The 25,510-nt window shown below is 60.4% G+C and overlaps 1 protein-coding gene across 2 annotated transcripts in view; it reads left to right on the top strand.

Annotated features, from left to right (window-relative positions):
• Positions 1-22,119: 22,119 nt before the first annotated feature.
• The window catches only part of LPCAT1 (lysophosphatidylcholine acyltransferase 1), a 45,390-nt gene continuing 41,999 nt past the window's right edge, over positions 22,120-25,510 (top strand). Inside the window, exon 1 of one of the 2 annotated variants that reach the window (XM_044234230.1) lies at positions 22,120-22,221. In XM_044234230.1, the coding sequence (XP_044090165.1) occupies positions 22,135-22,221 (87 nt within the window). In that variant the 5' untranslated portion in view covers positions 22,120-22,134. Of the gene's footprint in view, positions 22,222-23,872; positions 24,052-25,510 lie in introns of those variants that run through there. The other variant, XM_044234222.1, reaches the window with a different exon arrangement.

Here is a 25,510-nt window from a genome sequence, read left to right on the forward strand (position 1 = left end):
GGTTTCACTCTGAAGCAACAATCCCACACCAGCACACATTGAAAGCGCGGCCCATCCTTTCTCCCTGGCCGGGTTATCAAAGGGTTAATGTCCTGCGCCCTCCTGCACCTGTCCCAGGATGAGCAGCTAGTGCTGTCATCGGGACAGGACTCACGTGCACAGTTTTGTCCTGTGCTCTCCAAGGCGCGTGTCTTATTACAACTGAAAAACTAAAAACTGGGGGAAAATACAACTTGCATATTTTGCCCACCCATCCCGTGGTTGTGCCGTGGGACCCCCAGGGACCCAGGGACACTCCTCAACGCTGGTCCGGCGTGGTTGCCGACCCGCCTCGCAGCTGAGCCCATGCGACAGCACTCGGCCGGGCGGTTGGAATAAAGCAACTTGGCCGCATTTTCAGAAAGTCTGGGTTGTATCCTCTAGAAAATGAAGGCAAAGTTGCCAAAAATTCACAAAGTTTGGTACAGTTCAGGTGCCACGGACGGGTCTCCCCCTCATGCCCCTCCCCCTCATGAGGGGCTGCTGTCCGGGCACAGTGGTCCTGTGTGTCACTTGGGAGCAGGTGTTGGCCATGTGCAACGTCACCAACCCGTCGGCCCCCGGCACGCGGGCGCTGGTCCAGGCACAGGGACAATATTGACTCAGAGCTGAGCAAACAACGCCATCGACAGAAACAGATTTGCTTTCACCCAGAGTGGTTTGAAACCGCAGTGATTTTAAAGTAATGATAGGTTTTGAAATGATTATTTAGGTGGTATGAGAGCAGGAAGTGCAAATGTTGTTAAAATACTGTATTTTTAAGAGAGCTTTAAGATGACATGTGACATGCAGTGGCCATTTGTGTCTTTACCAACATAAGCAGGACTGAGGTCAAAATCAGAACCCCTGCGGGGGCCCCGTCGCCACCCGGACGCCACCACTGAGCTGGGCCAAGCCCCCCACGGAGTCCGGACGCACCCTCGCTGCTCCGGATGCCGCCCCGGCGGGGAGTCGTGTCTGTCGCCCGGTGTGCTTGCGCGGTGCTTATCCTGCACGTTGATCGGGTCGTGCTGCGCAGGCGCCACGGCCTTCGCTTGCTCAGCCACTTGTTAATGGCACTGGGGGCCTCCAGGTGGAGGCTGGGAACGTTCCAACTCGTGCCTTTTGGTGAGCACACGCACACGCTCGTGCTCAGTGCACACCTGGGAGCTGAGCGCCGTGTGGGTGTAAGTCAAGTATCTCCAGGTGCAAATGTGTCTCCAGAGCCCTTGCTTCTTCCCGTCTTCCTTCAAGAGCCACACCGGTCCCTGCTGCAACTTTAAAATGAGTCCCACGCCCCGCATGGGTACTGCTCCAGCTCTGTCCTTCCTCAAGGCTGTACTGTCTATCACGGACTCTGCGCATTTCCACACATTCTAGAACCGGGTTCCCAACGTGCACACACACGCGCAACCTGCCGAGCCTCTCATCTGGGTCACACCTCGGAGAGAACGAGCGTCCTCACACACGAGCCGTCGCGTCCAGGACTGTGGTATGTCTCACCTTCCGGACTTCTCAATTTTCCCTGAATAATACTGTGTACGTTTGTGAAAAACACTTCATACATCTTTGGTTTGATTATGTTCTCAGTTATTTTATTATTTTTTGGTGCAGGTGTAAGTATTCAAAACTGGTTTTCTAATTGTTGCTAATACATAAAAATACAACAGATTTTAAAATAATTTATAGATTTTATTCTTTAAAACATGCTTAGGTCGACAGAAAAATTGAGCAGAAAGTGCACAGAGTTCCGGAATACACCCTGATCCCCGCCACCTCTGCCAGCCCATTTCCCTTGTGGCCGGCATCTTGCATCAGCGCGATACATTGTTGCAATCCACGAGCCGGTGTTGCACGTGGGGTTGGGACAAACCTGGGATGACACGTCTCCGGGCCCCTGGGCTACCACAGAGAGTATTTTCACTGTCCTAAAAATCCTGCATTTTCTGCCCTTTCATGCTTCCCCCCCGACCCCCGGCCTCCGCTGATCTTTCTGCTGTGTCCCTAGTTTTGCTTTTCCAGAATGTCCCAGACTTGGAATCCCGCAGTACGCAGCCTTCTCAGGTTCTCTCACTTAGTAACATGCATTTGCAACTCTTCCACGGTTCCTGAGTTTTCGTTACATTTTCCTTCATGAGAAAAACTGGTAATTCTCCTCTTATATTTTCATGAGGTTTTGTTAGCAAGGCCCTGTGAGCGGCGAAAAAAATCTGGGAAGATCTTCTCCTTTCCTATTCTCTGAGAGAATTTGTTTAATATTTGCGCTTTCTCAAGCGTTGGGTGGGGTGCACCAGTGAGTTCACGTGGCGCGCGATTGCCTTCTAAATACAGACCCGGCTTCCTCCACAGACGCACCTCATTCCCGTTTTCTTTTTCTTCTTACGTCGGTTTGGTGAATCGGTTTCTCACTGTTGGACGCGGCCCGTGCTTTTACTTCATTGATTTCTGTCTCATTTTATTGTTTACTTGCTCCTGCTTACTTTGAATTTATTTTCAGTTTTCTAACTTTCCCAAGAAGACACTCAGATTATTGATTTCCAAACACTCTTGTTTTCTATGCACTTAAGGCTGTAAATTCTCCTGTAAGTACGGCATTAGGTGAATCCCGCCATTTTGTTATGTTCTGTATCATTCAATTCCAAATAGTTTCAAATTTCAATCATTTTAAACTTTGATTTCTTCTCTGACATATACGTTATTTAGAACAGTATAGGTTGATTTTCCAAATATCTGGAATATTATAATATATTATAAAAAATAGTTTAATTAACATATAATGTATTATTAGCCCCAGGGGTTCAGGTCTGTGAACAGGCTTCACAGCCCTCACCGTAGCACACACCCGCCCCAATGTCCATAACCCCACCCCCCCAACCCCCCTCCCCCAAGCAACCCTCAATTTGTTTTGTGAGATATAAGAGTCTCTGATGGTTTGTCTCCCTCCCGATCCCATCTTGTTTCATTTATTCCTTCCCTACCCTCCAAGCCCCCCACGTTGCCTCTCAACTTCCTCATATCAGAGAGATCATATGATAGTTGTCTTTCTCTGACTTCCTTCACTCGGCATAATACTGGAGGGCTGCTTTCTGAGGGGAGTTTTTGCTATTGATTTTTAGCTTTACTCTCTTGTAGTCAGAAAATGTTTTATTATTTTAATTTCTTTAAAGATACTGAAGCTCGTTTTCTGGGCCAGCGTATGATCCATGTTAGCAAGCGTACTTAGCGAGAGCACGTGTCCCCCGGGCTGGCCGGCGACGCCCCACAGGGGTCAGCTAGACGAGTCTGGGGAACTGACTTGTTCTGATTGTGCAGTTACGGGGAAAGCTATATTCAAACAGCCAACTATGACGTGGGTTCGACTACTTGGTTTCATTTTGCTGATTTTTGCTACACACATCTGTGAGGTCCCTTTATCAGATGCATCCAGTTTAGAACTGTCCGGTCGGGCCTGGATCGCATGTCCGTCTTGGCGGGTCGACCCTCTGTCCCTGGCACGCGTCCTCACAGCAATGCCCACGGAACCGGGTACTATCTCCGCTAACCTGCTGTCCGTGGTTAAAGTTTGCGGGGCACCACTTACTTCTATTCTCTTACAACCTTTTCAAGCCTGGTCCTCCTAGCACTAATGTAGTTTGCATTAACGTAAACTAGGATTTCTGATAAAACCCAGTTTCAGCGGCTCTTCTGCCTCAGTTCGGTCGCCACGCCACTGCCTCTTTGCTGCTGTTTTCTCTCACTTCCCTTGCGCCGGGTTCAGCAAACACTTCGTCGTCCCGTGTCACTTCCGTTGGCCTGTGGTTGTGTGAACTGCCCGCGCGAGGCAGCTCGGTGCCAAGCGGCCCGTAAGCGCTCTTGAAAAGTCAGGTGGGTTTCAGAGCTCGTGGTGCCTTTCCATGGGTCCGGCCCATCGGTATCACGAGAGCCCCTCACTATCTCGGCGTTGTTGGCTAACAGCGTCTTCACCCTAAAGTGCTCCTAAATGAACGTGAACGAGAGGGAGGAAAGCTTCCCCACCGGGGGGGGGGGGTGGGACACGCGGGGCCGGGAGCCGGCGCTGGCCAGCCCAGCCAGGCTCTCCAGGGCCCAGCAGAGGTCTGTAAACTGGGAGAGGACGGGGCGAGCCCTAGGCGGCCGCAGGATCTGGGAAGTGCTGCTCCAGAAGGCCGGCGGCCATGAGAGCCGTGTCCAGCGCGCAGCGGGTCCGATCGGGCAGAGGGGACCCCAGCAGCGCCACAAGGCCTGGAGGGGCCGAGCCACGAGGACGTGGTACGTTTCCCTTCACAGCCCGTCGCGGAGGAGGGGGCGGTCTTGCACCTGTCCGCGCTCCCGCCGCGGAGTCGGGGACACACGGCCTCTGCTGAGGCCAGAGACGAAGTCGTGGAGTCTGTTGGTTCTGAGGGCTGATGCGTCCTCAAGCGGGTCACCCAGACCCCCGGGTGTGCTCAGCCGTGCTCCCCGCCGGGCAGCCCCTCCCAGGGTGGTCGCTGTCACCCGCCGAGCGGCTTCAGCCAAGCCTGGTGCTCCAGCGCGCATAGCGGCACCAGCAGGCGGGCCCACGCGGTGGCTCCCGGGCGTCGGGGCCGTAAGAACGGCTGGGGTGACTGTCTAAGAGGTAGAGCCCCGACACCACTGGCCACAGAGCACAGTCAGGAACCTGGGACTCTCCATTTCTCAAACACTGGGGCTCCCAGCCTGCCCGTGAGGCCGACAGACTGAAAACGCCCCGTCAAGTAAGTGTCGGAATCAATGCGGAGAGAGCAAACCGTTCGGATTTTTAAAGCTTCTGTTTGTGAGTGAGTAATTTCTACGGTAATATAAATGATCATGTCTTCATTCGTTAGAAGCGACCTGGCAGGAATCCTTCTTGGAAGCCTGTAGTTACCGATTTTGTTGTTGCCCAACAACGTGATGAAACCAGCCCGTGTCTTTTTCAACAGAATCTGTAAGTCACACGCCTCCTGAACTAAAACCAGGTCCCCAGGAGTCCCCCAGCAGCAGAGTTTCCGTGTGACTCACAGCCATCGTCAGCCGTACGTGGAGCACATCTGAAGGGTCCCTTCTCTCCGGTAAAACTCATTCAGCAGCTTCGCTTTGCTTACTGCAGGCCGGGCTGTGCCAGCCACGGAACCGGAGCCGAGCCATCCAGGGCCCACGCAGCGAGCAAGGGAGCGCGGGCCCTGCACCGACTGGACGCTGCGGTACCGATCGGGAGGACCCCGTCTCTGGCCGCCCCATGATCCAGTCAAGCTGACCCTTAAATTAACCACCACGCTAGCATGTGTTTTCACAGTGGTAGGAGCCGGCCGTGAATCCCCAGGGAGCAGAGGTAGGAACCAGGCAGGAGCAAATCTGCTCCTACGTCTAAGTCTTCAGACGGTCTCGTGGGCAGCGGGCTCCCCGGCTCAGTGCCTCCCACCATGGTCCTGATTCCGGAATCTGAAGCAGGGTTTCTGAGCAGGTGGCCTGGGCACTCCCCGTCTGCCCGGGAGGGCCTAGCCTTCTCCTGGGGGGTGCTCCCCGGTCGTCTGGGCCCTGCTGCCCCACATCCGCTCCTCGGGGCTCTCAGGATAAAGGAGCGGCCACGAATGTGTCCTGTGTCGTTGAAGGAGTGTCTAAAACGCAGGTCCCTGTCGTGGGGGGTGGGGGGGTCTGCTTGTAGATGAGGGGAGGGTGCCGGATACCTCCGGGTGAAGGTCAGACCCAGGAGTAGCCAGCTAACACGGTGTTTTGTCTTCTTTGGAAACTGGGGTCAACTTAATCGTTTGAGCGGTTTTGTAGTCGAAGGAAACACTGATCTGTTTAAATCCCTGCGGCTTGACTCTAGTGAGAGCAAGGCAGCCCGTTCTCGTGAACCGCAGCACGCAGCCCCCCGACGCCCCCCAAACACTGCATTAAAGCAATTTAAACAGCGAAGTGACCATCCAAAAACACAAAAATGCAGAAACCAAGGCTGTCGGTTGGCTGAAATGGCCTCATGTCATAGAAGGGGCTAAGACAGGAAGGCCAAACCCCAATTTCCATCGCTCTAGCCACCCGGGAACGTCCATGAAAGTGCTACAAAGTGTTGGTTTGCAGGTCACGAGGTTTTGGCAAGTGGGAGGGTTTGCAAGCAGGACAGGGTGCAGAGGGGCGCCGACTCTAACTGTCCCCATTCCTCCCCACCCGGGACCTAACCTGACCTGGCAGGCTCCCCCTGTGATAGGACGGCTTCTCCTGGGAAATGCGTTCAGCTGGGGTGGACATGTCATCTAGCACAAAGTACAAGCGGGGCCAGGGCTCAGCGGGGCCCACAGGCGGGACGGAGCAGACCCCCCTCTCCGGGCTGCCCTGAGACAGCCAGGAGCTCGTCCCTCCAGAGCCAGCAAACAAGATGGCAGCAGGCCGCAGTCCAGCGCCGGGGGCCCCGGGGGGCACTAGCCACTCGCTGACCCTCACTCCAGCCTCCGTGGCACTGCAAGTGACAGACCACAGACGTGGAGCCAGGTGGGGCCCATCCTTCTCCTGGCAGGATCTGCAGGCCTGTGTCTGGCCTGTGTCCTAGCCGTGGGCCCCTGGTTCCCCACAGACATGGCTATGGTCAGCTCACAGCGCGGGAGGGCAGGCGGGGCGGGGGCAGGAGGCCTGCTCCTGCAGAGAACGTGTGCGCTGTGGAGAGGGGCTCATACAACACGAGATAACCCAGATCAGAAGAGAGAGACGACAGAGACGCTGCAGACCAAGGACAGACCAAGACAGAGCCAGGTCCGGCCACAGCACGCAGGGTCCAAGCGTCTCTGCGGCGGCCCAGCAGCCACACCTCCGTGCACCGTGCCTGCCTCGGGAACAGCGTGGGCAGCGATGCCCACGGGGCCCAGGTCCTAACCCCAAACCCACAGGAGCTCTCCTTGTGTCCACACAGATGTCAGCGGTCGGGTCGATCAACGCCCAGGAGGCGAAAGCTGCTTCCAGGACAGAGGACTCCCAGTGAGCGGAGAGGCCGCTCCGTGCTCGGGGCCACGCAGCTCCCTCGCCCACGTGTGGGCTGTGCACAGGGACCGAGAACGGAGAAGCCCCAAACACCCTCAGCCAGAGGTCAAGCCCGACATCCACGACGGCTTGTTCTCCACAGTTTTCCTCCCAAAACCCACAGCCCGCCAGGCTGGTCCCAGCTGAGGGACATTCTCCAAAACACCTGCCCAGTCCTCCTTAAAAGGGTCCAGGTCACCAAGGACAAGGCAAGTCTGAGAAACCGCCATAGCCCGGAGGAGGCTGAACGTCACGTGGGAGCCGGGGCGGGCTGCTGGGGCGCAGGGCAGACCCTGGGTAAAAACCGAGGAAATCGGAATAAAGAGCGATGGGGCTCTTCTTGGCTCACAGGTTGCGACCAACATCCCACAGCAACGCAGGTGTGGCCCCGGCTGGCTCGCAGGTGCTGGGGAATGCCGGGCCCACCGCCCGCGTTCGGAGCCGTGCCCTCGCCTCCAAAGAACCAGAAGGGAAAACGCAGAGGACCTAACAGGGCTCCTGCGGGAGGGGCCCAGTGGGGACTTGCCGTGTCTCCTGGAGGACGGCAGCCAGCGGGCCTGCCGAGGGGCGCCCCAGGCAGGGCTGTTTGCTTCAGAATCTCTGTCTTCCTTCGCCCCCTCGCCCGGAAGTTCAGGATAACCCCTCCCCTGCACTGCCGGGGTCCCCACAAGGTAATTCTATAAAACGGTTTGCAAACTCCAACCCTGCTCTGGTCACGAGAACCACGTGATGATAAAGTCCCTGGTTGAAAACAAAACAAAGTGCAGAGCCCGTGGGCGTCTTACGTGCGGAAGCAACATGCCGAGCTCTCATTCGGGTCGCCTAACAGATGGACCAGAGTTTCCCAAATTACAGTCCTTCAAAAATCAGCTTTGTCTCAGAAATCACTTCACTGTACTTCACGCTCAGGCTCAGCTGGGAGTCACTGCACCCGGCTGTGGGCGTGGGCTTCAGGGACTGCCCGAGGACGGGGCTGCGGGGACAGGAGGATCACCCCGGTGCCCACCCCTGCTTGGCCGGGCAGACACGTGCGGTGGAGGGACTGGGTCTGTTTGCCGCCCCCCGTCCTGCCCGTTCATTTGAGTAGAAGTGGCCGCAGGGAAGTCCCAACCGCAGACATCTGGCGGGCAGTGAGTCACCCCCAGGCAGGCCGGGCTGCACCATGACGCAGCGTGTGACTGACGGCGGCCCGGAGAAGGAGTGAAACGCTGGCACTCGCTCCCGGCCGTCTGCGTGCACAAGAAGGGAGGGGGCTGGCGGCTCCAGGTCCGGCGGGAACTCGGTCTCTGAGCTCCCCTTGTCCCCAGAGGCTCCACGGGATGGGAGAAGTCAGAGGGAGGGGGCCCTGGGATGGCAAGGGTGGTGGTCTCCACGCGGGGGACACCCCGACACGCTGGCATGGGTGCCATTCACCCCGGGCCCATGGCGGACAGACGGCAAGCAGTAGGCGCTGCAGCGCGGGGTCCCGTGTGTCCTCAAGGACACTGAGACCTGACGTTCCCACCAAGCCTGGCACCTGAAGAGGACGGAAGGACCTCAGACAAGGAAGGCGTCTGGCCAAGTGCCGAGGCTGCAGTAATCTCCGTCGAAGGAAGAAACTGGCTTTTCATCATGACTGACGGCCAGCGCCCGCGCCGGTGGCCATGCTGGAGATCCAGAAGCCCCTGGACCCAACACACAGAAAGATCATGTTCCAGACTTTTCTCTTGCGCTCACTTCCGCAGCAAGATAGTACTACTACTGGGTCAGGAGTGGAAATTTCGGGCAAATCTCTGTGCACCTCCTCCACACGCCTCTTCAGCCCCCAGCAGGACCCCCAGACTCAGCCCCACACTTTTCTCTGTTCAGGGGTCCTCTAGTTCCTCCAAACACCCCCGAAGTGAAGCCTCATCGGGAAGCCCAGAGTCTCCACTACGAGGGACAGCTATGCGCGCTCGGGTGCCCTCCCAGACCCCTCGGGGCCAGGAGTCCCGGAGCCTGTGCTCCAAGCGGAAGAAAGGGGCGATGTTCCCACCCCGCAGGCAGGACAGGAGAGCCCAAGGAGGGGCGCAGCCATGAGACAGCCTCCTGCCTCCACGCCCCAGCACGCCCTGTGTGGATGCACCCACGTCCTGGTTCTGGGAGCCAAAGCCGCCAGGCCTGGGCTCTAGTACCTGGCACCATGCCCCTGACCTGCTGATTCTGAAGTGTCAGCCAGAGAGAAGCTCCTGTTTGCAGCAGCCACCAGCGCTCACTGCCCGCAGACGCTCGCGGGCCCGTGTGGCACCCGACCTCCCTCGGCCCACAGACCCGCACAAGCAGGGCCGGCGTACGCCCCCGTGGCTGGCTGGGGTCCCCCTATGTGGAGGCAGCGCGTACGATGAGCCCCCCAGGAAAGGAGCTGTCTTTGAAAGCGCTGGCCCCTGGGGCTCCGTCCCGAAGGAGCCCGTCCCCTCAAGCGTCCCCTCAAGCGCCGCAGCTCGAGGCACAGGCCCCCCGGGGGGCCCCACGAAGAGGAGGACGTTTCGTTCTCCCGAGTGTGGGGCGGCACGTGCGCTCACGCGGGCTTGGACAGCAGGTGGGGCTCCGTGGGGGCCTGACGTGCTGAGGCTCCCCGAGCTAAGGCCCGTGAGCGGCTCCCCGAGCTGCGGCAGAGGGAGAAACGCGGGAGGTGAGTCTCTCTGCCTGCCGTGGACTGACCAGGGATCGCCCACGCCAGCCCCTCCCGCTCGTGCTTCTGGACACTCCCGCCTGAGGTGGAGGGACGGGCCACAGCCCAGGCCCCTCAGCCACGGAGGGAAACGGCCAGACTTGAACCCAGACCTCGCCCACTCCGGTGCGGCACGGACGAGAGCGCCCGCGTGTCCCCCCCAGCCCACAGGACCGTGTCATGCTGGAGGGGATGCAGCACGCGCCCAGAGAGCATCAGCTACACAAGCACCCGTGCCTGCAGCTGAAGCTTGTCCCACGGCCTGGCCTTGGGGGGCGGGGAGCGGGGGGCAGGGAGCCAGCTGCGCCTCTCTCCAGAGACCCTGCCCTGGGAGGGGCCGTTCACCCACGCAGCTGGCTGGGGGGACCCTCTCTGGTGCTGGGTGCTGCCAGCTGCCCCCACTGGCCTGCTCAGGATGCCAGGAGGAGCCCTCCCAGCCTGGACCTGCGCTCCCTTGCAGGCGGACCCCATTTCAAGGGCTGTTGTGCCCTCGCTCCTGGGGTTTCTGCTGGGGTCAGCCAACAGTTGCCAGCCTGTCCCTTGTGTGACGGAGACCTGCACGGCCCTGCCCAGCACCCTGCCAGGCGTGAAAGCTGGCCAGCAGGCTCAGGTTGGTGCCGATCACAAGGGCCGAGCCAAGACTCCGAGTGCTGCTGCTTTGGGCTCATGGGAGTGCCCTTGAGCGTGTGCGAGCTTCAGGTCAGACTCTCCCTAAGCAAACCGGCCCCAGCGGCTGGGAAGCAACAGCGCAGGAGCCCACACGGTGCCCCGGGGCCGCGTCCTCCCGAAGAGCGGGGGTTGAGAGGGCTGGGGCATCCCCTCCTGGGTGTTAGCAGCTGAGCTGCATCCCCCTAAAAGGTGTGTTAGAGTCTAGCCCCAGTGCCAGAGTGTGGCTTTAACGGAGACGGGTTTCTACGGAGCCGACCGGTTACAGTGGTCACTAGGGCGGGGCCTGACCCACCAGGACCCGTGTCCCCCCGACACAGACACGTGGAGCTGGCAGTGGCCAGAGGCACCCACAAGCCACGCACACGGAGGACACCAGCAGCCCCAGCAGCTGGAGACAGGCCTGGACCACATCCCTTCTCAGAGAATTCCGAAGGAGCCCACACGCCGGCACTCTGACCTTTGACTTCCTGCCTTCTGACCTCTGACCTCTGACAGAACAAATGTCTGCAGCTCTGAGCTGTTACCTCCGGCCTGGGGTCAGTGGCTGTGGCCAAGGTCAGGGCCCCCACCGGACGTGCCCCCCACGCAGCATGACTCCCCAGCCTCAGACGCTGGCCGCCCGCGCATGGTGACGGCCGCCTGAGGCTCAGGCAGTCAGGACCCCAGAAAGCTCCGCTGTCCCCCCTGCGCGGTGGCCACGCACACGTCAGAAGACTCTCGCGTCGCCGTGAGCTGAGCACGGAGCTCCGCACCGCACGGCTCGTGTGCGTGAATCCCGAGTGACCTGGCCTCGTCTCCTCGGTGGGTTCATGAAGAAGCCTTAGGAAAACAGCTTCCAAAAGACGTTCGTCGTCCAGCAAATACCCAGAAGGAAAAGTTCTAACGCTCTGAGCTGTGTCCCAGCACACTGACTTGTCCCGATGTGTGAGAGCCTCATACACCGGCAGAGGCAGAGGGCGAGGAAGTTGGAGCCACGGCTGCGACGTTCCCCGTGGCTTTCTCTCCGCAAAGACACAATACTCAGGCTTGAAGCCATACCTGCTGTGTCTTGTCATTTCCACAGAACATTTTCTTAAGAATTGTCTGCATCGGGGCGCCTGGGGGCTCCGTCTGGGAGGCGTCTGCCTGTGGTTCAGATCATGATTCCGGGTCCTGGGATCGAGCCCCGCATCAGGTTCCCTGCTCGAAGGACAGGCCGCTCCCTCTGCCTCTGCCTCTGCCTCTGCCACTGCCCTGCTCGCTCTCTCTTTCAAATAAATAAATAAAATCTTAAAAAGAAAGAACTGTCTGTCATAGATGTTCCACAGAAGCTTCATTTGGAAGGGCTCCACAGGATTTTGTGATTCCGTTTTCTGTTCCCTTCCTCGTCCTCCGTCCACTGGCTGCTTCCCCGTGCAGGGCCTTTGCACAGGCTCTTCCCTCGGTGTCCATCCCTGAGTCATGTGAATTCCTCCTCGTTGTCCCGGCCTCACAGCAGTGACCTCCCCTCAGGGAAGCCCACCCTGACCCGTCACACCTGTATCAGACCCTCCCTTCTGAGCGGGAGATTCTTACGGTTACTGAGGGAGAGAAGTCCGGAGCAGCCTGAGGGCAGTGAGGGGAGGCAGAGGGCAGGGACGGGGCTAGGAGGAGTCCAGTGTCCCCTAATCCCACGGGAGCTCTGCGTGAGAGCCGTACCCCAGAGGTGACCCTGGCTGAGGCCCGGTGGCCAGGCCTTTGTATCCCAATACACTCAATCCTGGGCATCTCCAGAGATACGTGGTCCGCTCCGTGTGGCAGTGCACGTGGGCCGGGCACAGGGGATCGGATGGACATAGCGCCATCTTTCACGAGCCCCGTGGACACCAAGGGACCCACGTCCGGCGTGGGCTCAGCTCTCCGTGCACGTGAGGAGGATGTTCCCCAGCCGCTCGCGGCGAGCAGGGTCAGGGTAGCGCAGCCCCGGAGGCAGGATGAGGCCCCGTGTACCGGGAGCCGGGCGGTCACACCTCCGTCCCCCATCGGGCAGCGCGGAAACACATCCTACCGGCGTCACATTTTGGTCGTGAGCTTATCGCCACTTTCTCGGTCCGCGCCGTCCTCGATCTGGGGCAGGGGGTCCCGGGAGTGAGGCAGGACTGGACGTGAGCTGTAGTCTGTGAGGTGACCCCTCGGAGTCTAGGGACCCTACCGTCCTGAGCCTCCAAGTTCTCTGGAACACGTGCCTCTGCACCCCCAGGGTGGTTCTGTGAACGAGAAGCGTATCGGGCCGCCGACGGCAAGCTCGTGCCCTCCCCGGATCAGTGTCGAGGCTGTGCTGGGGTTCCCAGGGGGCGGGACAGAATCCTAGTCTGCTCCGCCTCTGGCAGGCATCCGGCCCCCACGACCAGCCTGAAGCCACGCCCCCACGGTCGCCACCGGCAGTAAAATGACCCTGTCCCACGAGCTCGGTGCCCAGCTGGTCCGGCCACCACCCAGACTCTCCCCCAGTGAATCCCTCCGGTCCTAAATCACCCAGACCCTGACCGTGTCCTTGGCGTGACCTGACCCTCATGAGACTTACTTGACTCGCTCACAGGAAGTCCGGGCAAGGGCGGGCGCGGACGTGCGTAGCTCGTGGAGGCCGCGGGTCGGCTCACTGACGCTTCTCTTTTCCGCATGTGACGTGTCACGTAGGCCGCGCCCTGCGGGCCCCACGGAGCAACGAGTGACAAGAGGCAGGTGGAGTGTGTGGAAAACCACAGGCGAGCCGGGCATCCGGGGAAACCTGACGCGCTGTGTGCAGGGGAGCACTCGAGAGACGTTTTCAGGAAGGATCTAAGTAAGAATCGACAGCCCGGTAAATATTAGCACAGTGTGTCACACCCCAGGCAGCCGGCTGCGGGCGGACCGGGTCCTGGCTCGGGCGGGGCGCCTGCCCAGTGGGGCCCCCACAGCACCTCACAGCCTCTTGGCCTCACCACCCCGGGAAGCCCCTGGACACAGGTCCACACAGGCATGGGGGACGGGGCGGTGCTGGGCGACTCTGGGTCTCGTCCCTGCCCGTGGGCCGAGAGCCTGCGCCACCCACCCTGCCTCCTCGAGTGCCACGTGAGCGGCCTGGAGAGACGCGCCGAGGGCAGGGCCTCGCTCTCCACACGCGGTTGTGGGGGAGCGCGCGGCCTGGAACGGGAAACTAAAATGGATCTCTGCGAGCTCAGATAACGCTAGTTTGGATAGAAGAGTCATTTCCCACCGATCTCTACTACGGTCCGAACCTGCGTATGCCGAACAGCAGGACCCAAGCGCCTCCAGGACACGGCAAGAAAGGTGGGGACAGGCGCTACCACCGGCCCTGGCCGGCCTCTGGGCTGGGCCGTCAACAAGCAGGTTAAAACCGCACGCGCGTCGGGGCCGCGGAACCAAACTGGTCACCCCACAGACAGGGAAGCTGACAAGCCACGGCCCGCACCTCCGTCAAGGACACAAAGTGACCCGGACCCCGGGCCCCACCAGCCCGCCCTGTGTCTGCACCCGGGTCTGCACCCGGATCGTGCCTCGTCACCCGCTTCCGAACTCTGCCGCCCCTTCCCTACCCCATGCTGCGGAGCTCGGCCCGCTACAGCCCCGCTTACAGACATGCCCGGCAGAACCAGGCCGCGCAGCACTCGGCTGCCCTGGCGAGCTTCGGTGCCGTGTGGCCCTCACCCGTGGGAAAGGCCCTGTCCTCACGAAAGCCCAGGCCGGCCGCCCTCTGGACCGGGACCCCGATCCCCGCCACACAGCCACCGGCCAGACCGGCCCACACTGCGTCCCACTTTACACAGCGGTGGGAGGGGCTCGTCAGGACACAGATGTGGGCGTGGGGACCCGCACATAGAAGGGAGGGGTCTCATTGCACGAGCCTCCGGACGCCCACATGTCCCAGGCCAGACGCATGGAACTCTGGAGACAGGCCCGGAGACACTGGCTGGAGGGAGGAAGCGGGGCGGGCTGCAGTGGGAGACCACGGGGGCAGCGGCTGGAGACAGGAGGCCCAGACGGGGAGAGCCCTGGGACCACCAGCAGCGTGATCCCAGCCCTGCTTCTGCCGCCGGGGGTCTGGGCCAAGCGTCACTTCGCGGAATGTGCCTGAGAAGAGAAGGAGGAAGGGGGTCCCTCTTTGCTTCTGCTCTGCTGACGTTCTGAGACGGAGACTTCGTGCACGGACGTGAACAACAGGCCACCTTCAGAAGATCTCACCATGGCCGGCAAAACAAACGTCTAAAGGCACACCGAAACGCCGGTCCCCAGGGCCGGACTGAGAGTCCCTGCCCTCGGCGGGAAAGGCTGCTCGGGGCTGGCTCCCTGAGGTGGAGGCTCATGGCTTCTGGGTTGCTCCCGGGACCTAGAATGTTCAAACTAGCCCCCTAGCTGCACCCCCCATCTGCCAGGGTGACCTATGATCCTGTAACTACCAAGACTTGTCCCGCGGCCCCAGCCATGTCATGTGGGCCCCGGGACAGCCTGTGTGCCCCTGCGAGGCGGGCAGGGTCCACCTTCCCAGGCCGTACCTGTGACTTGGTACCTGCTGCCCACCTTGCCTGTCCTGGGTTGGGGGCTGGGGTCAGAGATCACACTACTTAGGGGGATCCCCATCTTCCCCACTGGAGGTGATCAGAGCAGCTCCAGGGCCCCGGCCTCGCAGAGGCTGTCCATGGACACACTTTCCCCTGGGGTGCTGGACATCAGGGATCCTTCCCCTTCCTTCCGGGGAGCCATCCAAGCAGCTCGGGGTTCAAAGCCAAAAAAAGCCAGGACTGAGGACGAAACCCAGTGCCACAGGTGGCCTCAGAGGATGTCTCCTTGGTGGAACCACGCTCTCGGTTCCGAGTGTGTGGAGGAGGGGGCGTCCTCCAAGAGCAGCGGAAGAGTGCCGACCGGCCCCCACGGCCCCGAACCCAAAGCCCGGTGCCGGGGTCCAGGAAGCCGGGAAGAGGTGGCTGTGAGGGACGGCTGGGCTCCGGGTGCCAGAGGCGGTCGTGGGACGGGGTTCCCTCCAGGTTCACCCACTGAAGAAGAACCGGCTCTTGGCTCCGCCCCGCCTGCCGGGATGGCCTTATTAAAGACCCTTCTCTGTCTGGGCGCCCGCCTGTGATTCATCACCCAGCCCGCGCGCAGGGACCCTTTCTGCTCAGAGCCCGTCATCGTCGGAACAGAGGCTTCTTGTTGCCCTGAGCTCTCCGGCGCTGAGTGATCTCGCTCCACAGACCGAAGACGCCGGGCCACCGTCCAGCAGGGGACAGAGGGATCTGTGTGTCGTGTTGGGTCAACATCACAGCACAGCCACGGCGGGAAAGGGGGACAGCCGTTCATAAAACTCTGACTCGTGTGAATGGGGTTTCTTTTTCCAAAGTCGCCGAAACGTCGCTCCGTGCCGGAAGCCCGCGACCTGCCAGGGTCACGGCATTTAGATTGAAACTGAAATGATCACAGAATCAGAAGCGAGATAAACGGTTTTCTCTTTCCCTCCGGTAACGGAGCCGAGTGCAACGACAGATCCAATCCTTTCAGAACCGCACTGGGCTGAGGACGGCCTGTGCCAAGTGTCGGCCTGGAACGGTCCCCCTTGCTGACCCCGTCAGCCCGTGGCAGAGCGTCTCCCCCAGAGACCCGACGCTGCCAGAGCACGGCGGGGCGGGCGCGGTGCCCGTTCTCTTCGGCTCTGCCCCGAGCCCGGGGACTCGCCCGCGGAGCTGCGTCTGGGGCCAGATCCGTGGCAGTCCCGTGAGCGGTAAAACAACTTCCATTTAGAGAAACACTTCCAACAGCAAAAGTAAAATAAAACTGGAAAGCTGAAATTAAATGTGTAAAAACCAGTTTCCTTATCAAACAAAATAAAACTGAACTTCGAGTTCGTGGGCGAGGCCTCGCGAGCGGCCTCCTCACCGCGCCCCCAGCTTTCCCAAGCAGACCCTGCTTGGCCCCTGCCCGCGCCCGGCCACGGGGCCTTGTCCGCCAGCCCCGCCGAAACTTCCCGCTGAGCCACCGTCTCCGCCCGGCAAAGCCGGTCCACCCCGCCGCCCGGGTCTCCCGCTGGAGCATCTCGTGCTTGTAAAGCAAACCCGCATTCAACGGGGCTCTGGGGCCGTGTCTTGGCGCCACCGGCCGTGGGGTCTTCCGCTCCTGGTTACGAGTGCGACAACATTGGGAAGGCCACAGGCGGCCGCACAAACAGGCGATGCCTTCCCCCTGATGGGCAGCTTCCGATGTTCTCAATTCCTAAATGAAATTACCCCCCTGGGGGTCGCCTCTGCATTTCCCGAGCTGCAGCCACACGAGCATCTTCTCTCCGTGTGTTCCCCATGCAGGGTGCGTCCTCCGGCCACGGCCTGTCCCGTCCTCTGCCCGTCATTTTGTTGTTCGCTTTCCTGCAAGCTCTGCGAACCTCTTCACATCGTACACGTCCTGACGTTCTTTGTCCACGATTACCTTGTACTCCCCGTGGCTTACTAAGACGTCTACAGCGAGGTCTTGCTGACGCGCATCAGTATTTTTCTGTACAGCCGGTCTTTTACTGGGCTTAGTTCCCTATCCTTCTCTATCCCAAAGTCATTACGATAAACCCTATTTTTTTAGCTTGAAGAGGACACTTTCTAGATTTAACCCCTCCTTCATTCGTGGGGTAAAATATTCGTAAGACGGTGTGACCAGCACCAAAGCTCTGTCCTCTCCCCAGACCAAGTCATTCATTTTTTAATTCTTTTACTCCCCAAATGCTGACTGAGCATCTCCGAGATGCTGCTGTGAGGCGCGGGAACGCGCGGGCAAATGGAATAGAGGAAGCCCCTGTCCCGGGGGGCTGACCCCGCAGAGGAGGCTGGCAGCCACACAGCATCACACGGCGGGGAGCCTATCTGGAAACTGGAGCCAGGAGCTGTCCCTTCTGGCCACAGCCCACCAGCAGCCTGCGGTGCGGCACGCGAGGTCTCCACACCAGCCGCACGTCAGCCCCGATTCGGAGTGGACACTGCTGTGACTCAAAGCCATTTTCTCAAAGAAGGGCACCTGGTGACAAAAGCAAATTCCAGGGTTGTAGATGGGGGCGTCTGTGCACGTGGAAGGGAGACAGGTCAGCAGGGACATGCTTCTGGAGGTGTGGATGGGGACGGGCAGCAGGACGGTGGCTTTGAGGACGGCCCCGGCCTTGGTCCCATTGGGGCCCCAAGGGGCAGGTTTCCCGGCAGACTCTGCCCAGGTGTGGCCAGGTACAGGCGGATGCCCCCACGGTTTGCAGGGGGAGAGCCCGGTTCAGACCACACACTGAGGGACAAGTGGGACGGGCCAGGGCTGGCGGCCGTAAGTGACAGCCCCCAGTGGGAGGTCTCAGGCTAACTCGTGGAACCAGAGAAAAGGCCAGTGGCAGGGCCAGCCCTGGTCCTGCCCCGGCTGAGCCAAGACAGGACGGGCCCCCCGTATCCCCACGTGCTCCTCACAGGCTGGCCCTGGACCATGCCCAGAGTGTCCTGACCCAGGTTTCCCAAGGTGCCGTCGTCATCACCCCCACTACGCTCTCTCCCAGCGGCAAGCCGCCTCAGACCTTGGTGGAAAAGCCATCGGGGCAATGTCCCCACGGCCAGTGGTGGAGGCAGGCTGGTCCCCCGGGGCGCCTTGTGCAGCCATCAGGTCCGGAGAAACCGTGGGGGGGGGGGGGACAATCAGGTAAGAACTTGCGACGTCGATCAAACAATAATGTCTCCTACTACCAGAAACCGTCTTCACTACTGAGCTGGAGTAGAAGTAAACACAAGGGTTCGGGGAATCGGGTTTCATAAGGAAGCTGCCTCATGTGGCTTGGGGCTGGCGAGGGGGCGCAGCTGTGAAATGCGACAGATAGACAGAGCTGGGCCAGCCTGTTTGTCCGCAGGCTTCAGCGAGAGTTTCTCATCCTAAGGTGGAAGATGATTCTAAGAGGAGAGACATCTGGACACACATTTCGGGTAAGGCTGCCCGTTGAGGTCTGGCTGCATCCCTGCCTCTGGGCTCGTTCTGGGTGATCGGTGGGGAGCACCCTAAAAAGACACAGTGAGTGAAATACACGCCGTTTCAGTTTTAACTACACAAACATGCCCAGGGTCAAGGACTGCACGCCCTGTATGACCTTCCCGGACACAAATCCCAGCCTCCACTCCGTGTTCTATGGGACACACCCTTGCCACGGAGGCTTTAAAGTCAAGTAGCTCATAAAAGGCCCCGGATCCAGTACGAGTTCCTGGCCTCATCAACTCAAGGTTGAAAATACGTATAAGGGTCCTCTTACGACCGCTACCCTGAAGTGAGGAAGCCAGATCAAGTGATCTCCAGCGTCTATTACGAGAGACCAAGAGCTCTCGCCCCAAACAGCTTCCCTGTTTGCTAAATAAAGCAAGAACGGCGGGTGCAAAGCAGAGCGGCCCCGGGTCCCGGCCCCGCAGCTGGGGCGTCCGTGCACGCGGGGCGTGGTGGGAAGAGGGGCGGGTGCGCCTGTAGCCGCAGGTCGCGTGCGTGGGTCCAGGTGCAATGGCGGGGACGGGTCCACGGGCAGGCGCAGGTCCGCCCACGCCATCCACACCTGCTGTGCCACTCACCTCGGAGGCCGAATGAGACATGGGAACCCACCCGGCCATGTGAGAGGCTCTGCCCAGGAGCCTGCAGCCAGCAGGACAGGGAGGAGCCGGGGAGGGGAGAGGGAGGGAAGGGGCAGCGAGCATCCTCGTCCGTCGGCCGTCTCCACACGAGGCACCACGTCCTGCTAACCCAGCTGGCTGCGGCTCTGGGTTCGGGGGGACACGGCCCCGCTGCAGGGAGGATGTTTTCGTCTCTAGGGAATTAATTTCCTCCCAGGCCTCTTTCCAGACCTCCCGCCCTCCTGCCCCGGGACCCTCCGGGTCCTCCCACAGGAGCTGTTTGGCTCTGCCTGCAGCTCTCCGGACCGACGCGGCCCCATGGCTGTAACTAGCTGCCAGGCCGGCCGGGGAAGGCTGTTTTCACCCCACGGGGTCACGTGCTTCTCCACCGACGAGGACGTGACAGTGCAGGCTCACAGGCCCGGCCGGGGTGCCCTCCTCACAGTGACTCTCCCTTTGGGGACTTGGCCTCCACCTCGCTAACCAAGATCTCTGTCTTCGCACGCGGTGGATGGAACTTGGCACAGCCCTTCGCAAAGCCAGAGTCACGGTGAGCAACTGTCCTTCGCCAAAGACCCCTCCTTTGAGAATAACTGTTTTCATACTTGTGGGATTTTTGACATTTCAGGAAGCACAGGCACACGGAAACATTTGTTCTGCAAACCGAAGGTGTGAAGAAAGACGTGTTCAAGCGCGAAAAACTGCTCCTATGCCTCTGAACTGCAAAACTCGCTGAAACGTTGACGAGGGCCACAGACAGGTCGTCATTCCGGATCACGGTTTATACTGAGGACCCCGTCTTCCACGGCAAGGGAAGCGGAGCAGAGAACACAGCTACGGGCGGCGCCTGCGACCAGAGAACCGGGCGGACGGGCTTTCCCACATGCAGACCCCGAGGCCGGACATCTACACACGGGGTATGACATGCCGCCCAGTACTTCGAGCCTTATCTGATGTCAAGCGTCCGCACATGGGAGGGAAGTGGTTTTACCGGAGCCCGGAGAAGCACAAACATGACCTCTCTGGGGAGGGCAGCCTGCAGAAACGGCGGACGGAGGCAGCGTCCACCCGGAAGTCCGGGCCGGAGAGCAGAAGGAAAGGCCCCTGGACGTGAGGCCATCAGTAGCCTGGTGGTGAGCTGGTGGGTCGGTAGGTTTCTTGTGCCTCCATTTCCCAATCTGCAAAATGGCCCCAATTCTCTCACAGAAGGTGTCTTGGAAACGGTTCTGTTCCAAACAAGTTACACGTCAGGTCAAACGCACATGGAACGCACTGGCGCCCTGAGAGCCATACACACCCCGGGGGAGAGGGTAAGGACCCCTGGGTCTTACCAGCCTGAATTTTGGCTCATACGTAAAGACAGGGAGGAGGCAGGAATGCAAGTGTCCAGGCAGAAGGAACAGCAGGCGGTAGAGACCTGAGGCCCCCTGCCCACAGGGTTGGGACGCCACCTGGGAAGGGACAAGCTAAGGGGGTGAGAAGGGAGGCCTCCAGCTTTCTCCCCAATGAGGACGTGCTGCCAGCAAGCCAGGAGTCTGCCGGCCTGCGGGAGGGTCGCTCTGGCGGCAGGGCCCTGAAGGTCTGCCCTAAGGAAGGCTTTTTATTCTGAGCTTTGACTCCTGGGACCTGCTGACCCTGGAGGCATGGCTGTTCCCAGAGCCGGCTGACTCACCTCCCCCCCTGCACAGACCAGCCCAGCCAGAGACCACTCCCACCCCTCCCCTCCGTGGCCACCCCATGGCAGGTGCCAGACAACTGGGTACAGACCGTCAGCCACTAAAGTACTCACACTAGCTTGGTTCCCCCGCTTCCGCTGCTCCCCCTGTGGAAACCACAGTAAAGGGTCTTGCCACATTTTCTACCCGCTCCTGTGACTTCCTGACAGACCTGGCGCTTCCCAAACCCCATGGCACCCATGCTCCCTGGTCCCAGGAAACTGTGAGAAAAATTTCATCCTTTGTGCCTTGTGCACATCTGTGCGTCTCAGCACAGCGCGCTAAAACAAATCCCAGGTGCCCTTCCGACGCGTTCCTGTGAACGTGCACACTCTGCGTGCTCCAGAACAAAACCCCCTGGGGAAGTCCTCGCAACAGGACAAACTTGCGCTATAATACAGACCCATGAACTTCTATGACCCACTAGGACAATTCTTGAAAAGAGGCAGCAATGGAATCCACCCTACTGGTGACTAAGGCACGTGATTCCGGAGGTACAGCCGTTAGACCAGTGTGGGGCCGCGGGGACCAGCAGACCAGTGGAAGGAAACAGAGCGTCCAGAAAAGCTCCATCAATCCTTGTGCTTGTGCCTGTGGGAGCCACGGGGGGAAGCAGGCTCCTGGGTGGCGTCGAGAACGCAGAGTCCCAGTGCAGAGGAGAAAAATGCATCAGTGGAATAAAAACACCACGAAAGGCAGAATGAAAACTATCAGAAGAAAACGGAGAACTCATCTTCTCGGAGAATCTGTACAGAACTCTAAAACTCAACAAACAGGCCACAACACACAGGCCCACACCAGCAAGCAGCACCCCTCCTGTGTGGTCAGTCCCCCTGGAGAACAGGATGCTCCATCTTCCTAAGACAGAGGCAAAGCAAGAAGAAGGAGCCACAGGGACAGGGCTAGGGCCTGAGCCCGGCCACCTGCTCCGTGCACCAGGGTCTGTATTCCAGAAGATTCCTAGAGAACCTCCGGGGATTTGCCTTCGACGTTCAAGGTCCCCGCTGGTAGTTTCTTCAAAACAAGAAAGACAATTTCTCACAACCCCTTGCCCAATACCAACTTCTCCTCGTCAAGTTTCCAGAGCACTCTTATGACTTCTAGAAAATTCCATCACAGAATTGAAATTGAAGAAAAGAAAGTATAAAGCAGTGCAAGCCAGCCAACTTTCCTGGACTCACCCTTCTGGGCCCTGCACTCCCCACCCCGGCTGTCCTGGCTGCTTTCTGCCTTTGTCAACCTTCCAGCCTTCTCCAGGGCTCTGCTTGTTGAGAAGGATTTGAGAACCCCATCCTTGCTGGCCATCCTTCTTGGCTCTCTCTGAATAGCTCTTTATCCTGTCCCAGCAGCTCCCAGCTACGTTCTCGTGCCTGTGATCAGAGCAACTGTCAGCTGAATGCTCAGAGATCCACCCTGTGTTGATGGCCACTGGGCGATGGAGGCAGTCCCCGCCACAGTCCACCGGCAAGTAAGACCCACTGCAGTCCCAAGGGCCATCTTGTCATCACACACAGCAGAGAAGGTAGGTACTGTGTTAGTTGCCTTTTACGGATTTGACAACTGAGCCTCAGAGGAGAGGTCACCTGCCCTGGTCCGGCGTGAGGCTTAGAAAGGGCGCTGGGATGTAGCCTTGCTCTTTCCCTGTCTGTATGGACAAGGCTGTGTCAGAGGACCTGGACCACTGAGAACCCGCGGGACTGTCTTCTGGCTCCCCAGTTTTTCTCTGTCCATCAAAACACAGAAGGACCCTCAGCAAGGTGACACTTCAGTATATAAGCGGGCAAGGGGATCAGCCAGGTTATCAGAGGCTCATGCAGGGACACGGCTGGGGACCCTCACAAGGCACGGAGGTCCTAAGACCCCAGGCAGTCCTGCAGCAGGGGCCCTAGAGCAATGCAAGAAGTGTTCCGACTACTTCCTCATGATTTCAGCTGTTGGGTTGTGTCCAAGTTGTCCTTCCTCACCCATGCCCCCCCATGCCCGCTGCCTGTCTGGGGCTCCACCCCCTTCCGGCCAGGGGCTCGGGGAGAGGCAGGCACAGAAATGTAGCTGTCACTACACTGCAGTTTGTGGTAAATGCTTGAAATTGATAAAAAAAATTTTTTTTAAGATTTTATTTATTTATTTGACAGAGATCACAAGTAGGCAGAGAGGCAGGCAGAGAGAGAGGGAGAAGCAGGCTCCCTGCTGAGCAGAAAGCCCAATTCGAGGCTCGATCCCAGGACCCTGGGATCATGACCTGAGCAGAAAGCAGAGGCTTTAACCCACTGAGCCACCCAGGCGCCCCTGAAACTGATAAATTTTGATGAACTATTTCACTTTTGCCCTAGTTAGTAATACTATGCCACAATTTAGAGACCCCCACATGTCTCCCTTCCTGCAAGGGAGTGATTCCGTGAACTAGAGTAATGAGGCCACGAGAAAGAATCATTTGAATCACACCCACTGACAACCCTGGGTCCCGGCCAGCAAACGCGTCTGTGCAGCCCCCTTCCGCGTGGACCTGAGACGAGCGGTCGCTGCGTGGGGAAGAGGCTGCGCTCAGGGCCTCCCGGGACGGACCGCGGCCAGCGCTGGCCCAGACTGGACCCGGGAGGCGCACCGGGAGAACCTGCTTCCCCTAAGGCGGACTTCGAGGACAGGCAAGGAGGAAAGGCAGCCGGAGGCGGGACCGGGTCCGTCCCTAGCGGAGCCTCGACAGAGTGCGCGCGGGCCTCGCGCAGGTGCAGCCTGGCTCGCCACGGCGCCCGCGCTCGGGCAGGGGGGCGCCTGGCGCGGAGCTGTCCTGCGCCGCTGGAGAGAGCGACTTGCCGGGCCTCTCCGCGCGGGGAACAGGCCCGGACCGAGGGTCCCCGCGGTCCGGCCGCTACGCGAGGCGCCGCCACGGGCCCAGGCGCCGCTTGGGACGCGGGATCCCGGGACCCCCGCCTACCCTGCGCGCCGCCAAGCCGCTGAGGGCGGGCGCGGGGCGGGGCGGGGCGGCCTCGCGGGCCCGGGGGCGGGGCTCTCGGGACGCACCGCCCCCGCCCGCCCAGGCCTCGCCCCGCCGGCGCCCCCCGCCCCTCGCGTCACGCCGCCCGACCGCCTGCGCCTGCGCGCCCGCCCCGGCCGCCGCGCATCCTCGGCCCGCGCCCCGCGCCCGCTCCGCTGCGGCTCCGCACCGGCTCCGCGCCCCGCGCCCGGCTCCCTGCGGCGGGCGGCGGCCATGAGGCTGCGGGCGCGCGGTCCCCGGGCCGCCCCCGGCTCCAGCGCCGCCTCCAGCGTGGGGGCCGGCGACGTGCGGCGGCTGGCGCCCCCGGGGCGGAACCCCTTCGTGCACGAGCTGCGCCTCAGCGCCCTGCGGAAGGCCCAGGTGGGTGCGCGCCCCGGGCCGGGCCCGGCCCCGCCGGCCCCGCCGCCCCCCCGCGGCCCGCGACCCCCCCCAACAGCCCCGCGGCGGGCGGCCTCACCCCCATCCGGGGCCCGCGCCCTGGCGCCCGGCCCCACACCCCCTTTCCCGGATCCCCGGGTCGCCGCACCCGCGGTCCCCGGGCCCCGCGTCCGGTCCGGCCGCGCGCAGGCCCCTGGAGGGAACCGCGCGGCTGTCCTGGATGTGACTTGGTCACTTGATGAGCTTCGTGTGGGGACCTCGTCGGTCCTTTGAGTGCGGGCCGGAGCCCGCGGTGCGAGCCGGCCGGCGGGAGCGGCAGGATTTCCGCCTCTGCGCCTGCAAGTTGTGCGGGTGCCGGGGGCGCTGCTCTGGGGGCTCGGCCGTGACGGTTTTGTGCGTCCCCGGTTCCCGCGAGCGAGCAGCGGCGTCCGCTTTCAGCGCTTGCGATGCGCGGAGCCCTCTGGTCCCGCCGAGAGATGGATTCCTGCTGCAAGCGGCGGGGCCCCGCGCGTCCCGGTCCTCGCCGGCTTCTATGGGGGACCCGTTCCGCGACACGGTGGGGTCATACCCGGACCTGGTGGGAAGCAATCCCAGACCTGGTGAGGTCATTCCTGACCTGGTGGGGTAATTCCCTGACCGGTGGGGTAATTCCCTGACCGGTGGGGTAATTCCCTGACCTGGTGGGGTAATTCCCTGACCTGGTGGGGTCATCCCCCGCAGGGCTGGGCTTCCCTGGGTACATTCCTGCTCTCCGGTTGTGCAGTTGATTTCTGTAAGATTGGGCATGACAGGGCATTTCTTTTAACTCCAAAACCGTAATGGAACCAGGCACAAGTGTAGGATTTTAACAGTTGTGCAGTTGGTGGAGAGTGTATTTCCAGCTGTGACCAAACATTTTGGGGTGACATTGAGATTCTTCTTTAATGCATGAAGTTAGTCTTTGGAAATAATATTGAAGTGGAAAGTTCTTGAAGTTTGATGTTGTCCTGGGTTGCACGCTTTTCTTGAAGCCTCCTCTAGGTGGGCTTGATTATCATCGTGGGAGAGGAAAGGGTAGGCACTAGACTGAGGACAGGGGAGAGAGGAGAGGTTGGCATCCCTTCTAGTGACATAAAGCAGGGTTGTACCAGTCAGCTCCTGGGCCTTGTCCCCTGTGTCTGTGTGTCTGGAGACAGACACCATCATCTGCCCGCCCCTGGGGTGTGCCGGCAACCCCTTCTGTGTCCTTTTGCTTACAAACTTGAACTCATCACCTTCCAGCTGCTGTACCCAGCTGTGAGGGGGTTAGAGCACAGCCACTTCCTCAGGGCTCCTGAATGGTGCCCCCACCAGAGCCTACCCCATCACTCCTGTGGTCCACAGGCCTTCTTCCACCCACTGTTCGGAACCTTCGGAGGGTGACCCTGGGAATGAGCCCTGACTCCAGGTGGCTTCCAAGGTC

The sequence above is a fragment of the Neovison vison genome, chromosome 1, assembly GCF_020171115.1.
Source record: "Neovison vison isolate M4711 chromosome 1, ASM_NN_V1, whole genome shotgun sequence".
NCBI lineage: Eukaryota > Metazoa > Chordata > Mammalia > Carnivora > Mustelidae > Neogale > Neogale vison.